Source organism: Pseudopipra pipra, chromosome W (assembly GCF_036250125.1).
Source record: "Pseudopipra pipra isolate bDixPip1 chromosome W, bDixPip1.hap1, whole genome shotgun sequence".
Lineage (NCBI taxonomy): Eukaryota > Metazoa > Chordata > Aves > Passeriformes > Pipridae > Pseudopipra > Pseudopipra pipra.
In genome coordinates, this window is record NC_087580.1 from 3,626,205 (window position 1) to 3,641,357 (window position 15,153).

Sequence of the window (15,153 nt, forward strand, 5' to 3'; positions counted from 1 at the left end):
TGGCCCTCCCCTCCTCTCCACACTCCAAGCCCTTCCCCCTCTCCGGGACCCCCGCTTAAGGGGCCCGGCGCTCCCTCTCTGCTCCCTCCCCCTCCAGCATTCCGGGGGTCCCCCAGCTCCGGGATCGCCCCTCTCCGCTCTCCCCACTCCCGCGGCTACCGGGGTTCCCCCCCCGGCTCTCACGGGGGGGCCCCCAAACCGCACTCGCCCCCCCCCGCCATTGCCGAGCCACCGCCAGGACCTTTTGGCTGCTCTTCTTTGTGCTCCCGCTCGGCTCCTCCCTCGGCTGGGCCGCCGCTTTTGGCGGGTTTCCTCCTCCGGGATCCGCCCCCTGCAGCCCTTCCCCCCCCTGGCCCAGCCCCCTTGGGCCCCCCTTGGGCCCCTATTGCCCAATAAGTCTGATTATACAGACAAGCAATTTGGTTTTAATCCACAAAACCCAAATGTAGAACCCAGCACCCTGGGCCATGAACAAAGTGCTGTTCCTTGGCCCCCCCCGAGTCCAAAGTAAAGGGAGAGGGGAAAAATACCTGCTGGTGGGAGAGCTGTTGCAGTCTGGTCAAAAGTGGTGGTTGCAGTCCAGTTGAGGATGGTGGTCTCAGGCTGGTTGAGAGCGGTGAGCTGTACTCCTCCTCTGGATCCCACGAGTGGTAAAAAGGTTCCAAATCTCCAGGTTTATATATTCTCCAGTTCAGGCAGGAATGCCCAGTCCTCCCCTCAGAGCGGGGAATTCCATAAAAGGATGCTTAGTTCTTCCCTCAGAGCAGGGAATTCCATAAAAGGCTATGAGGATGCCCAGTCCATAAAAGGATATGAGGATGCTCAGTCCATAAAAGGCTATGAGGGTGCTCAGGACATCCCCCCCACCTGGCAGGCCTCTCCTGACAACAGTTCCTGGGAAAATGGCATGGAAGGCCAGAGAATCCACAGTTTTGGGCTACACCCATCCAGTGAGGAATCGGTCCCAGCTGTTCTAACTAGGACACCGTGTCCGTCATCGCTGCCATCATCATCATCATCGGCCTCGTGGGAGTCGGTGTCTGGAAGCTCCGATCCGGTAACTCCCGGGATGAGGGTTGGGAAGGGGCACGGATCCGCCCGGCAGCATTCCAGGGATCCTGTGCCACGGGTGCTGATCCCACTTTCTATCCATAGGGAAGAGGGAGGGGAATGGATACGACCCCGCGCCCACCAGTGAGTCCCAGCAGCGTGTGTGGATCCAGATCCTCTGGGCAGGGATCCCAGGATGGATGCCGGGATTCCAGAGGGGAATGGGGGCCTAATGGCTGGAGTGGGATTGGAAGGGGATTCCAGCTCAGGGCAGGATTCCAGAGTGGGCTCAGGTGGAATTGTGGACTGGGATCAGGGCTGGATTCTGGAGTGGGATTGGGGTGGGATGGATGGAGTGGGATTGGGGTGGGATGGACGGAGCAGTATCAGGAGGTAATCCAGAGCAATTCCTACTCTCCCTGGGCTCCACAGCCGGCTCCATCCCCTGGGATGGGAACAGGGACAAGGTGACTCCTTTCCCCGCTCTCATCCCAGCAGGAATCACAGCCTGAGCGATCCTGGAGCTGGATCCGCCCCTTCCCTCTCCCTGCGGAAAGGCAGGAGCTGCTGGCAGAGCTCATCCCGCTGCTCCCACCCACCCCGGCCCCCCTGCGGCTCTTCCCGATGGATCAACTTCCTCATTTTTCCCATGTGAAACCCAGGACCACAATTATTCCTGAGGCTTTAATTTGGGTGTGAAAATCTCCTGCTTTGGGCAATAAATCCTGGCTCCCTCCTCCGGCCTCCGGCAGTTCCTCTGTGGGAACCAGGAATAGGAATGGGGACAGGGGGGACTGGAATGGGAACATTTGGGACAGGGATGGGGACACTGGGAGCAGGTTGGGGACAGCAGGAATGGGAATGGGAACTCCAGGAATGGGAATGGGTATATTGGGAGCAGGTTGGAGTCACAAGGAATGGGAATTGGGACACCGGGAATGGGAATGGGGACATGGGAGACCAGGATAGGGATAGTGGGGACAGGAACAGGGACATTGGGAGCAGGTTGGCACAGCAGGAAGTGGGAATGGGGAGAGGGATGGGAACCCCAGGAATGGCAATGGGGACAGAGATGGGAACCCCAGGAATGGGAATGGGGACAGGGATGGAAATGGGGACAGGGATGAGAACCCCAGGAATGGGGACAGGGATGGGAACGTGTCTCTCCAGGAGTTGGTTCAATACAAAGGTCAGTCCCTGGCTCGAGGTCATGGGAAGCCCCTTCTTTGGGAATGTCTGGGAACCAGGTGTCAGAGGTTTGAAAAGAGGTGTTGGAATTGTTTCCCAGTGTCCCCCCCATTCCCATCTGTGTCTCCCGGGATGGGGTGGGTTGGAGCGGAGCCGCAGGCGCTGGGCAGGGGCAGTGGGGGGAGGGCGGCTCTCGGGGACACCGCGGTGGCCGCGGGGAGGGCGGGGGGTCCTTTGTTCGGGGGCTTTTGGGGTTTGTCCGGGACCGGACAGAGCAGGAGCTGATTTTGGCCACCTTGTTCTCTTTCCCTGAGAGGAAGTTTTTTCCCCACGGGACACCTCGCGGAGAACGACCGAGAGAGGGAGAGAGAGAGAGAGGAGAGAGAGCCCGACCCATCTGGGAGCGAGGTGTTCTGCTTTGGGGGCTGCCCCTGGCAAAAGGGACTCCTTCACTGCTGGCTGCGAGCACACGGGGCTGCGAGAGCTTTGAACTGCCGGGACAGTTTCTCCCCCCCACCTGGGGATTTGGGACTTTGTTTTGTTTCTTCTGAAAGTTTTTGGTTGCACCATTTGTTGTTTATTCAGATTTTGTTAATAAAAAGCTGTTTCTTTTCCACACTTCCACCTGAAGTCTCTTAATTTCTAAGTTGTAATCTTGTTTAACTAAGACCCAGTACAGCCAAAAATGCCGGGAAAAGGGGGATTGGGCATCCTCAGCCCCCCATCTCCCTCTTGTTTGGGGCAACTCTGAGCTCCGGGACAATTTATCCTCTGTTTGAGGTTCCCCTGATCTGTGGGAGCCCTGGGTGGCTGGTTTGGGGTTGCCCTGAGCTTTGGGAGCCCTGGTTGGGCATTTTTGGTGGGCCCTGAGCTCCCCCCTCCCTTGCAGCCCACGGACTCCTAGAACCCCCCAGCCCCTGGATTCTGTGAATTCCGCAGTGTCACAAGGACACAAGTGAGACAAGTGTCACAACATGTGGTATTGTACTGGGAGTGACTGGGATCATACTGGGAGTGACTGGAACCAGAGAAGTGGTTCATGGGAGCAACTGGAACCACACTGGGGGCAACTGGGATCAGAGTGGGAGCAGCTGGGCCCCTGCTGGGCTCATACTGGGATTACACTGGGACTGACAGGGATCATCCTGGGAGTGACTGCAATAATACTGGAAGTATGTGAGAGGGACTGCAACCATACTGGGGATGACTGGGATCAAACTGGATTCGTACTGCAAGTGTCTGGAAGTTCCTGGGATCATACTGAGTGTGACTGGACTCAGAGTGGGACCATACTGGGAGCAACTGGGACCATGCAGGGGCAAATGGCCTCCTCCAGGCAGTGACTGAAAGTGCCTGGGGCCATACTGGACTCAGACTGGGAGTCCCTGAGAGGGAAAGGAACCATTGTGGGGGGGACGGGGAGCAACTGGGACCACCTTGGGGACAACTGGGATCCTATTGGGAGTGACTGGGAGTGACTGGGATCCTAGTGGGAGTGACCAGGGACTCCAGGGACCACTCTGACACTGCCAGGCATTCTGGAGCGGGAGGGATCAGCAGACACTCGGCAACCTCCTGCAATCAAAGGGCCACTGGGACATGAGGACCAAAGGAACCTGGGACTCAGTGGAGCCTCAGGAAATCGAGGGACCATTGTGACACTGGAGAACCACATGGAAACAAGGGGCCATCCTGATGCTCTGGAACCTCCTGGAACCATGGGGCCATTGTTTCACTCCAAGGACTTACAGATCCAAAGGAACACAGGGACACTGTGGAATCTCCTGGAACCACGGGGCCACTGTGGCATCTGAGGCCTCATGGAACAGAAGGAACCCTGAGACATTTGGGAAGCTCATGGGATGAAAAGGGCCATTGTGACAATACAGGGCCTCAGGAATGCGGAGTCATTTTGGAACCTCGTGGAACCAAGGGGCCAGTGTGACACTGCAGGGTCTCATGGAAACAAAGAAACCCTGGGAAACTGCAGGACCTCTGGAATTTAATGGGCCATTGTGACTCAGGGCAATCTCCTTGAGTCAAGGGGCCACTGTGACACTGCCGGGCCTCCTGGAATCCAAGGGACCCTGGGACACAGTGGAACCTCCTGAACTCAAGGGCCCATTGGGATTCTGTGTAACCTGTGGAATCAAGTGGCACTGGGACACTGCAGGGCCCCATGGAACCAAAGGAATGTGGGGACACTGTGGAATCTCACAGACAAGGGGCCATTGTGACATGTGGAGCCTCATGGAACCAAAGGGCCACTGTGACTGCCCAGAACTCCATGGAATCAAGTGATTGTGTGATTGTGTGACTGTGTGCTTGTGTTCTTGTGTCACTCTGTGATTCTGTGATTGTTTGATTGTGTGATTGCGTGACTGAGATTCTGTGATTGTGTGATTCAGTGACTCTGTGATTGTGTGATTCTCTGCCAGAGCTCATGGTTCAGTGATTTTACCCTTGAGCTCCTCTGCTCCTCTTCATCACCTGGTTTGTGGATTTGGTGGGGGGATAAATCCTCGTGGAACAGGGAAAATGTGGATCTTCCAGCACCCAGAAGAGAACTGAGCTCTGAGGTGCCTGAGCTGGGAACTGATACTTTGCTGGGTTGGGGCTTCCCAAGAGGATGGGGATGTCCCGGGATCATGGGATGGTTTGGGTGGGAAGGGACCTTCCAAATAACCCAGTGCCACCCCCCACCGTGGGAAAGGACACCTCCCACTATCCCAGGTTGCTCCAACCTGGCCTTGGACACTCCCAGGGATCCAGGGGCAGCCACAGCTTCTCTGGGAATTCCAGCCCAGTCCCTCCCCACCCTCCCAGCCAGGAATTCCTTCCCCATCTGCCATCTCTCCCTGCCCTCTGGCAGTGAGAAGCCATTCCCTGTCTCCTGGCACTCCATCCCTTGTCCCAAGTCCCTCTCCTGCTCTCCTGGAGCCCCTTTAGGCTTTGGAAGGGTCACACCAGAGCTGGGAGGTGGCAGGGGATTGTCTGAATTTTGGGCTTTCAGCAGGATCTCGGATCCCTTGTCCCGTTCAGCAGAGTGTTGACATTTTCTGCTGGCTGGGGACCTGTGAGGGTTCCTCAGCAGGCAGCCATTGGACAGTGAATGCCCCCCTCCTGCTCCAGGCCTCAGCTTTTAGAGCTGAGCTGACCTCCCATGGGCTGCAATGTCCCTGTGGTCAGTTGGGCTCAGCTGGCCTGCTTGGGTCCCCTCCCAGGCTCTTGCCCTCAGCTAAGGAAGGAATGTCCCAGTGTTGGTGCTGTGCTCAGCAGTGGCCAAACCACCGGTGTGTTCTCAACACCCTTCCAGCTGCCAGTGCAAAGCCCAGCCCTGGGAGGGCTGCTGTGGGGAACTGAACTGCAGCTCAGTCAGACCCAACCCAAATATAGATGGCACATATTCTACAGAATCCATCCTTAGGTGTGGTGCATCTGTATTACAAATAACAAGCAATAATAAGGCAAGTGTCCTCCCTAGGGACACACACTTCAGAAGGGAACTTGCACTTGACCCCCCCCTTCAGCTTCGAGCCACCCGGTGCCACAGAGGGGGACAGAGCTCCTGTGGAACATCCTATTCCACTGACACAGAGCAAGGAATAAACCCAAACTATTCCCTGGGTTTGTTCCCTGGGGGTCTCTGCAGCAGCAAGCACAGCCCCACACTGACTGCTCTGGGATGTGCAGGCATTTGTGCTTCTGCCTGTCTCACACACACACACAAAAGTCTGGTCAGTGCTGCCCTCTAAACACCCCCAGAAATGCTTTTCTGAGCCTCTGGGCTGGACACAGGCACAGCCTGACCTTGAACCCAAAGGAAACAAATTCCACATCTTTGGCTGGAGCCCATGGATTTAGAGACACATTCTTTGCTGTCTGCAAGTGCAGTGGCCAAATTCAGTTCCGGTTTGTCTTTGACCTTTCTAATTTTCCCCCTACATGACCTCACCACATCCTTGTGTTCTCCCAAGTTTCCTGCCCCTCCTTCCAGAGGTGAGACACTCTCTTTTTTCCCCTGAGTTCCAGCCTGAGTTCTCTCTTTAACCAAGCTGTGCTTTTTGACCCCTGGCTTGTCTTAGGGCACATGGGCACAGCTCCTGGAGCTTGAAGATTTCCTTCTTAAAGCACCTCCAGCCTTCCTGGACTCTTTTGTTCTTCAGGACTGACTCCCAGGGGACTCCATCCATCATTCTCCAAGGAAAGCCAGAGCCTACCTGCCTGGTGTCCAAGGTACCAGTTCTGCTGCCCCCTCCTTCCTTCCCCCACAATGGAAAACTCCCTCATTTTGTGTCCCTGTGCCCCAGACGGCTCCGACCACCACCTCCTCCACCAGTCCCAGAATCATGGAATGCTTTGGGTTGGGAGGGGCCTTAAAGAGCATCTCAGCACCCTCAGAGGAAAGAATTCCTTCCTACTATCTCCTCCAACCCTTCCCTCCAACCCAACCCTTCGCTTCCATGCGAAGCCACTGCCCCTTGTCCTGTCACTCCAGGCCCTTGTCCAAAGTCTCTCTCCATCTTTCTTGTTGGCTCCCTTCAGGCACTGGAAGGCCACAATTAGGTCACCCCAAAGCCTTCTCCTCTCCAGCCTGAACAATCCCAGTTTTCTCAGCCCTGAGATATTTCTGAACCTCCCAGAATCAGGGGGCCACTGTGACCCTGCAGGGCCTTATGGCCCCAAAGGGACCCTGTTCCACTGCGGATCCTCACGGAACAAAAGGAACAGCGGGACACTGTGAAACCCTGGGGAATCAGGAGGCCTTTAGGACACTGCAGGGCCTCACAGAACCAAGGAGCTGTTGGGACACTGTGGAAACTCCTGGAATCAAGGGGCCATTGGGACACTACAAAGCCTCATTGAAACCAAGGAATTCTGAGACTGTGCATCCTCATGGAACCAAGGGGCCACTGGGATATGGGGGGTCATGGGACCAAAGGATTCCTGAGACATTTTGGAACCCCATGGAATCAAGGGGCCATTGTGACATGGGGGGCCTCCTGGAAGCAAAGGAACCCTGAGAATTTTTGTGGGAACAAGTTAAGGCAGCAGCAACTGCGTTCAGTTAATCAGGCCTTGACTGGTGTTTTCAATCCAGAGAGTGCTGCTTGCCAAAGTGGAAAATCACTTGGAAGGGTCTGCATGGCAGCCTGTGTTTTTCTCTAGTGGCTGAACACAGGCAGCACATGAGGGGAGGAAAATGTGTGGGATCAGGGCACTGCTTTGGGGTGATTTGGGAATTCCAGTGGACTAAAAGACAAACCCCAGGTGCTGTTTCCAAAGGAACCCCAATGAAAGGGGGATGCTGGAAAGATGGGCAGACAGGTCCCAAAATGGAACTCTGTGTGTGCAGCCTCATTTTCTCCTTCAGCCCCATCTCTGGTGTCCCCAAGGTGTGACCTGAGCTCTGGGACACTCTCCCAGCGCCTGCCACTCAACAGAGGTGGGAAGTGCCGGCATTCATCCCGTGGGAACGGGACAGCAGAGCCCCCGGCACAGGGATCTGTGGAGCCCTGTAGGAACAACGGGGCAGGGAATTTCCCAAGAACACCGACTTTACTGGAAGATTTTGCAACAGGTCTTGAACGCAGCAGGACAGAAGGTTATGGATGAGCAATTTCAATTTGGACACCTTGAAAACACATCTTTTAGACTTGTTGGACGACATCTCTGGGGAGCAGGAGGATGTATTCCCTGCCGTTTGTATCTGCTCTGCTGCTCAGCCTGTTGATGTCCCCGCTGACGGGGCTTTAGGGCCTCTGCTGAGGGCTCTGTCTCCCACCTTGACTCGTGGGAATCTCCCTCCTGTGGGGGGTCTCTCTCCTGCCTTTAATGGTGCTCATTTACCTCCTGTGGGGGTTTTCCACTCCCGTCCTTCCTCGTGGCACTTTTGGGAAACGGGGCTGCTTTTGGCTGCGGCCGCGCCGGGGCTGGATGGCTGAAGAATGGACACACAGCCCTGGAACCACTGGATCTCCTGGAGAATTGAAGTGCCTCCAAGGGAAGGTGCACGGCCTGCCTGCCCCTCCTGAGCACCAGCTCCATCTCCTGCTCCTGCCCAGCGGCTTCCCAGAAATCCAGGGCTGGGTGTGGATTGAACGCTATGGCAAGGGACAGGATAAAGTTGCTTCATTTCCAGCCTTCGTGTCTCAGTGTTTGTGATCTTGGGAATCCTCACAACCTGGAACAGTGCCAGATTATCTGTTGTTGTAAGATATGTACGAGGAGATTGTTTTGATGTGTGTTTGAATCTTCCTTGAAAATACAACTGATAGAAAACAATAGGAAATAAAAGAAAACAGGAAAAAAAGGAAAACAAAGAAAATAAAAAAAAAAGAAGAAAAAAGAGAAAAAGGAGAAAAAAGAGAGAAAAGAAAGAAAAAACAGGAAAAAATGAGGAAAAAGGAGAAAAAAAGAAAGAAAAAAGAGAGAAAAGAAAGAAAAAAGAAAAAAAGGAGAAAAAAGGAAAGAAGAAAGAATAAAGGAAGAGAAAAAAGAAGCAGAAAGAAAACCAAAAAAACATAAATTTGGTCTTATCACTTGTGCCTATCCCAGGTGCAAGAAATGAGTGCTCTGGATTAAAAACCATACTTTGAAAACAAAAAAGGGGGAACGTGACACCCCAAGTAAATCATCATCATCATCACAAACCTGTATTTACCCTTAGTTTTTTGAATATGAATCAGCAAGTATTGAACAAAACCCCACAAGAAGACACCCAATGACAAGGTCCTCTCGAGTGCTCAGTGTGGGGAAGGGCTGTACCTGTGTTCTGTCTCCCACAGGACCCTGCTGGCTTCCAGTCCCTCTGATGGAACCTTATCCTGAGCAGACCCAGCCCACAGTCTGATCCTGCAGATGCAGAGACTGTCCCTCAGGAATCCCGGGAGCAGGCAGGGAATGCTGAGCAGAGCAAGCCCTGCCCGCATGTCCCATCGGGCAGACACTGTTCTAGGGGGAATTCACTGGGTCTACCAACTCTTCCTGACTGGTTAATGACTCAACCATGGTGTGTCCCTGTCACTCAGATGCCTTCTTGGCCGCACCTGACGTTGTGATCCGTGTGACTGACAATACCTTTAACACCCCTGTAAGTAACCCTTGTTATTTTAGTTGTGTCACAGATCAAAACGTGCCTGCCCTCCATTTATCATTAATAATTCCCGTGGGCAGAAGAGCTCCTGCTGCACTGGCCATTCAGTGCAGGCCATGCCTGCAGTGCCAGTGGATGGGCACTGTGGCAGCACCAGGAGCAGGGGTTTCAGAATCTGCCTGGTTTCAATATTCCAAGTCCTCTGGAAGCGCATGGGACAAGCCCCAAGACAAGGAGCCCGGGTCCTGGCCCTCTTGGCCGTGAACTCTGTGTGTCCAAACAGAACAGGGGCAGAGGTGGGACCAAGCAGAGTCACTCTGCACCTGGACTGAGTTCATGGGAATGCAAAGGGAGGATGGACCTTGGTTGAGTGCTTGGAGAGAGAAGGTTGTTTCTCCAAGTGGAAATGCTCTTTAACCAGCCTGCATGACCAGCCTGTGTTTTTCTCTGGTGGCTGAACAGCCAGCACATGAGAGGAGGCGAATGTGTGGGATCAGGGCACTGCTTTGGGAATTCCCGTGGACTGAAAGACAAACACCAGGTGCTGCTCACGAGAGAACAGGAATAAAAGGGGACACCAAAAAGAGTCGGGGGACAAGTCCCAAAATGGAACTCTGGGTGTGCAGCCTCATTTTCTCCTTCAGCACCCACAGGAGAGGGGGAAAAAAGTGGGGGTTGGGACCCGAAACTATTCGGGGGGGAAATTGGGGATTAAGGGGACAGTGGGAGAGTAGAAGGAACAGGGAGAGGGGTGGAAAAGGGGGGTGGTCTGGTGGGTCCGACGGTCCCAAGGGGGTCTTTGGGCACTGGGGGGTTGGGAAAGGGGGGTGGCCCCCAGAGCTCCCAACTTACTGTGGGGTGCTGGGGGCTGCTGGATCCAATCTCAGCCTTGCATTGTGCCAAAAGTTGAAGTTTAGAGGAATTACAGAGGTGTGACTGAATCACTTTTGTCCCATGAGTTTAATGATAACAAATCAGATCTATTGACAGAAAATGAATTATATAGAGTTACAAATCATCAGATAAAAGATCTTCATCTAAATTATTTACTACACAATATACACACTAAAACTACCAGTAGTACAGGATAAGGTAGGACAGGGCACTACACTAAAGCAATTGTTGAAGGAATTCTACTAAAGCTGGCAAACAAGCAATAATTCTTAATTAGAGATGGATGGAACTCCCCCAGAGCAGCGCTCGTGGGGAGATCTCTGCTCTCAACCTCCAGCAGTGACCTTGGGGGGTCCCCAGCCAAGGCAGGAATCTCCACACACCCCCCAAGAAGGGTTCTGTTGGCAGAACCTGCCCCTGGGAAAGGGGACTGGCCCTTTCTGGTAGAAACCCAGGGACTGACAGTCCTTGGACTCCAGGGGTTCCCTCACCATCAGGGGCTTCATTTGGGGTCAAACCAGTCTGGGGTCCAACATCTCCTGCCTTGTCCCGGCCCCCTCTCAGCTCAGCACTGACCCCTTTGCAAATGGGGCATTGTCTTGGTGCCATTGCAGGGGGGATGTCCTGCCCCAGTGTCCCAGTGTTCCTTTAATTCCCAGAGGCCCTGCAGTGTCCCAGTGGCCCCTTGATTCCATGACCTTCTGAAACACTTCAGGGTTCCTTTGGTTCCATGAGGCCCCCATGTCACCAAGGCCCCTGGATTCCATGAATTCCGCAGTGTCACAAGGTTCCTTTTTTTCCATGGGGCCCTGCAGTGTCCCAATTGTGCCTTGATTCCAGGAGTATCCAAATTCTCCCAGGGTTCCTTTGGTTTCAGGAGGTCCCGCAGTGTCCCAGTGGCCCCTTCATTCCAGGCAGGCCCAGGGAGACGAAGGCAAAGACGGAGCCCCGACCCCCGTCAGCATCTTGGGGGGGCGGGGGGGCAGGACCCGGGAAACGGCGGATGGACTAGGATGGACTGGGGTGGATTGGGTCTGACTGGGATGGACTGGGATGGACTGGGACAGACTGGGATGGAATGGGACACCAGGATACACCGGGGCGAGGACTGGGACCCAGTAGGACCCCCCGGGAGCAGGATCTGAGCACACTGGGACCCTCCAGGACCAGAACTTGGGCAACAGGGATCATACTGGGAGAAACTGGGACCACACTGAGGGCTACTGGGAGCAACTGGAGGCCACACAGGATATAGTGGGAGGGCCTTGGAGTCACTGGGATCATACTGGTGGAAACTAGAATGTTACTGGGGCATCTGGGAGTGACTGGGAAGGACGATGAGCATGCTGAGGGCTCTACTGGGATATACTGGGAGTGTCTGCAACCATGCTGGGAGTAACTGAGACCACACTGAGGGTGACTGGGGTCATACTGGGATCATATGAAGAGCGAGTGGGATCATGCAGGAGGTGATTGGGATCATCCTGGGAGCAACTGGGAGTGCACTGGGAATGACTGGAAGTGGCTGTGAGCAACTGGGATCATGCTGGAAGCTTCTGGGGGCAACTGGGAATGAGTGGGACCACATGGAGGAAACTGGGAGCAACTGGGAGAGACCAGGAGGGACTGGGATCATCCTGGGACTGACTGGGCGCTGAATCCGAAAAATCGGTCCGAGAAACTGCTCAGAGACTTTTTTATCTTTAAGCAGCAAGGTATTTGTTTATTCAACGTTGGGAGCAAGCCAGCTCGTGCTGGACAAACTTGCTCCAAGGCTTCACACAAAATCAGCATTTTTATACAATCTTCAGCTGTGATTAAATGCATATTCAAGTGATTCCAACCTCTATCTCTGCATATTAATAATAGGCGGAGTATAGGTGGAGCTCAGGCGGGGCTTGGGGCGGTGCTTCTCTTGGCCCTCAATCCTGAGGGGACTTCCACTCTTCCTCCATGGCTCTGGGGGCTTCAACTCATCTTCCTCAGCTTGACCTTCCTTCTCTTCCATTCTTCTTGACCCGCTCCCTGAAGCTTGGAAAAAGCCCTGGCTCCCGGCCTATTCCTCCTATTCCAATGTCTCTCTGATCCTGCTGTCTCTCTAATTTATCCCCTCTAGGCCCAGGACATGTTCCTGTACTATTCTCTGAAGCTTTGCTCCAGTCAGTAGAACAGAACGAGCACAGATGGTCTTGGCTGTTGGGAGCTTGTTAGCAGGCCCAAATTTCTTAGTGAACTTTTTTGGGCCTGGCCTCCTGTTTCACCAGGGACACAGCCCGGGCCCGGGTGTTCCCATTCCCATTCCACGGGTTTGTATTCCTGTTCCAGGTGTTCCCATTCCCATTCTAGTTGTTCCCATCCCTTTCCAGATGTGCCCATTCCCATTCCAGGAGTTCCCATTCCCATTCCAGGTGTTCCCATTCCCATTCCACGTTTTCCAATTCCCATTCCAGGTGTTCCATTCCATTCTAGGTGTCCCCATTCTCATTCCTATTGTCCCTCCTCCCATTCATGGTGTTCCCATCCCACTTCTGGTTTCCCCATTCCCAGTTCTTGGTGTTCCCATTCCCATTCCAGGGGTCTCCATTCCCATTCCTATTGTCCCCATTCCCATTCCAGGTGTTCCCATCCCACCTCTGTTTTCCCTATTCTAATTCCAGGTGTCCCCATTCCAATCCCAGATGTTCCCATTCCCATTCCTGGTGTCCCCAACCTGCTCCCAATGTTCCCATTCCCAATGTTCCCATTCCCAGCCCAGGTACCCCATTCCCATTCCTGATGTCCCCATTCCCATTCCAGGTGTTCCCATTCCAGGTGTTCCCATTCCAGGTGCCTCCATTCCAATTCCAAGTGTTCCCATTCCAGGTGCCTCCATTCCAATTCCAAGTGTTCCCATTCCAGGTGTCTCCATTTCAATTCCAGGTGTTCCCATTTCCATTCCTGGTGTCCCCATTTCCATTCCAGGTGTTCCCATTCCAGGTGCTTCCATTCCAGTTCCAAGTGTTCCCATTCCAGGTGTCTCCATTTCAATTCCAGGTGTTCCCATTTCCATTCCTGGTGTCCCCATTTCCATTCCAGGTGTCTCCATTCCCATTCCAGGTGTTCCCATTCCAGGTGTCTCCATTTCAATTCCAGGTGTTCCCATTTCCATTCCTGGTGTCCCCATTTCCATTCCTGGTGTTCCCATTCCAGGTGTCTCTGTTCCAATTCCAGGTGTTCCCATTTCCATTCCTGGTGTCCCCATTTCCATTCCAGGTGTCTCCATTCCCATTCCAGGTGTTCCCATTCCAGGTGTCTCCATTTCAATTCCAGGTGTTCCCATTTCCATTCCTGGTGTCCCCATTTCCATTCCAGGTGTTCCCATTCCCATTCCAGGTGTTCCCTCCCCATTCCACGTGTCCCCACTGCCATTCCTTCTGCCCCCATTCCCATTCCTAGTGTACTCAGTCTGTTCCCAATGTCCCCATTCCCATTCCAGGTCTTCCCATTTCCATTCCTGGTGTTCCCATCCCATTGCTACTGTCCCAATCCCATTCTTTATGTCCCCATTCCCATTCCAGGCATTCTCATTCCCTTTCCAGGTGTTCCATCCCATTCCAGGTGTCACCGCTGTCATTTCCCCTGCTGGTTTACCATTAAACCAGCACACCAGGTCTGTGCCCAACGGGGGTCCCTGTGGATCATCCAACGCGGGTCCTCCCATGGCTGATGGAGTTGGAGCAGCGGCCGAAGCTCTTCCCGCAGTCGGGGCACTCGGGGCTTCTCTTACCGGTGGGTCCGTTGGTGGGAGGTCAAGGAAGAGCTCTGCGTGAAGCTCTTCCCACAATCTCGACAGTTGTAGGGCCTCTCCCTGATGTGGAGGTGATGGTGGGTGTAGAGGGTGGAGCTGTCCCACATTCCCTACACGTGTAGGACTGTTCCCCAGTGGGGATGTGCTGGTGGCTGAGCAGCTTGGTGCTTGTGCTGAAGCTCTTCCCACATTCCAAGCACTTGTAGGGCCATTCCCTGGTGTGGATGCAACGGTGTTTGCAAAGGCTGGAGCTGTCCCTGAAGCTCTTCCCACACTCCGCACACGTGTAGGGCCTTCCCCACTGTGGATCATCTGGTGTCGGAGCAGGTTGGAGATCTGCCTGAAGCTCTTCCCACACTCCGCACACGTGTAGGGCCTTTCCCCACTGTGGATGAGACGGTGGTTGCGGAGGGTGGAGCTGTCACTGAAGCTCTTCCCACACTCCCCACACGTGTAGGGCCGTTCCCCACTGTGGATGCGTTGATGATTGTGGAGGGTGGATCTCTTCCTGAAGCTCTTCCCACACTCCGCACACGTGTAGGGCCGTTCCCCACTGTGGATGAGACGGTGGTTGCGGAGGGTGGAGCTGTCACTGAAGCTCTTCCCACACTCCCCACACGTGTAGGGCTGTTCCCCACTGTGGATGCGACGGTGGGTGCGCAGGGTGGAGCGGACACTGAAGCTCTTCCCACATTCCTCACACGTGTAGGGCCTTTCCCCACTGTGGATCATCTGGTGTTGGAGCAGGTTGGAGCTCTGATTGAAGCTCTTTCCACACTCCCCCACATGTGTAGGGCCGTTCCCCACTGTGGATGTACTGGTGCCTCTGGAGGTTGGCTCTCTTGCTGAAGCTCTTCCCACATTCCAAACACCTGAAGGGCTTTTCCCTGCTGGGAGGCTGTTCAGGGACCACCAGCTCGCAGCTCCGCCTCAAGCTCCGGCCGCCTTCCCGGCACACGCTGGCTCTTTCCTCCTCACAGCCCCCTGGGCTGGCTTTGCAGCCCCTCCTGCGGGGGCATCTCCGGCCCTTTTCCTCCCCGCTGCCTTCCTGCGCCGGGGAGCCCTTCAAAACGGCCTCTCCCACCAGGCTCTGCCGACGGGATTTGTCCTCCGCGCTCTCCGGCCTCACCTCGGGGCC

The 15,153-nt window shown here is 54.5% G+C and overlaps 2 protein-coding genes across 2 annotated transcripts in view; both read left to right on the top strand.

The window, feature by feature from the left end:
• The window catches only part of LOC135404434 (class I histocompatibility antigen, F10 alpha chain-like), a 214,735-nt gene extending 212,949 nt beyond the window's left edge, over nt 1–1,786 (top strand). The window contains exons 6-7 of the mRNA XM_064639183.1: nt 1,156–1,194; nt 1,546–1,786. Of these exons, the coding sequence (XP_064495253.1) occupies nt 1,156–1,194; nt 1,546–1,562 (56 nt within the window). The 3' untranslated portion in view covers nt 1,563–1,786. The remainder of the gene's footprint in view (nt 1–1,155; nt 1,195–1,545) is intronic.
• Nucleotides 1–15,153, top strand: part of LOC135404459 (class II histocompatibility antigen, B-L beta chain-like) — a 106,835-nt gene that overhangs the window by 49,346 nt on the left and 42,336 nt on the right. The gene's annotated exons all lie outside the window — the stretch shown is intronic.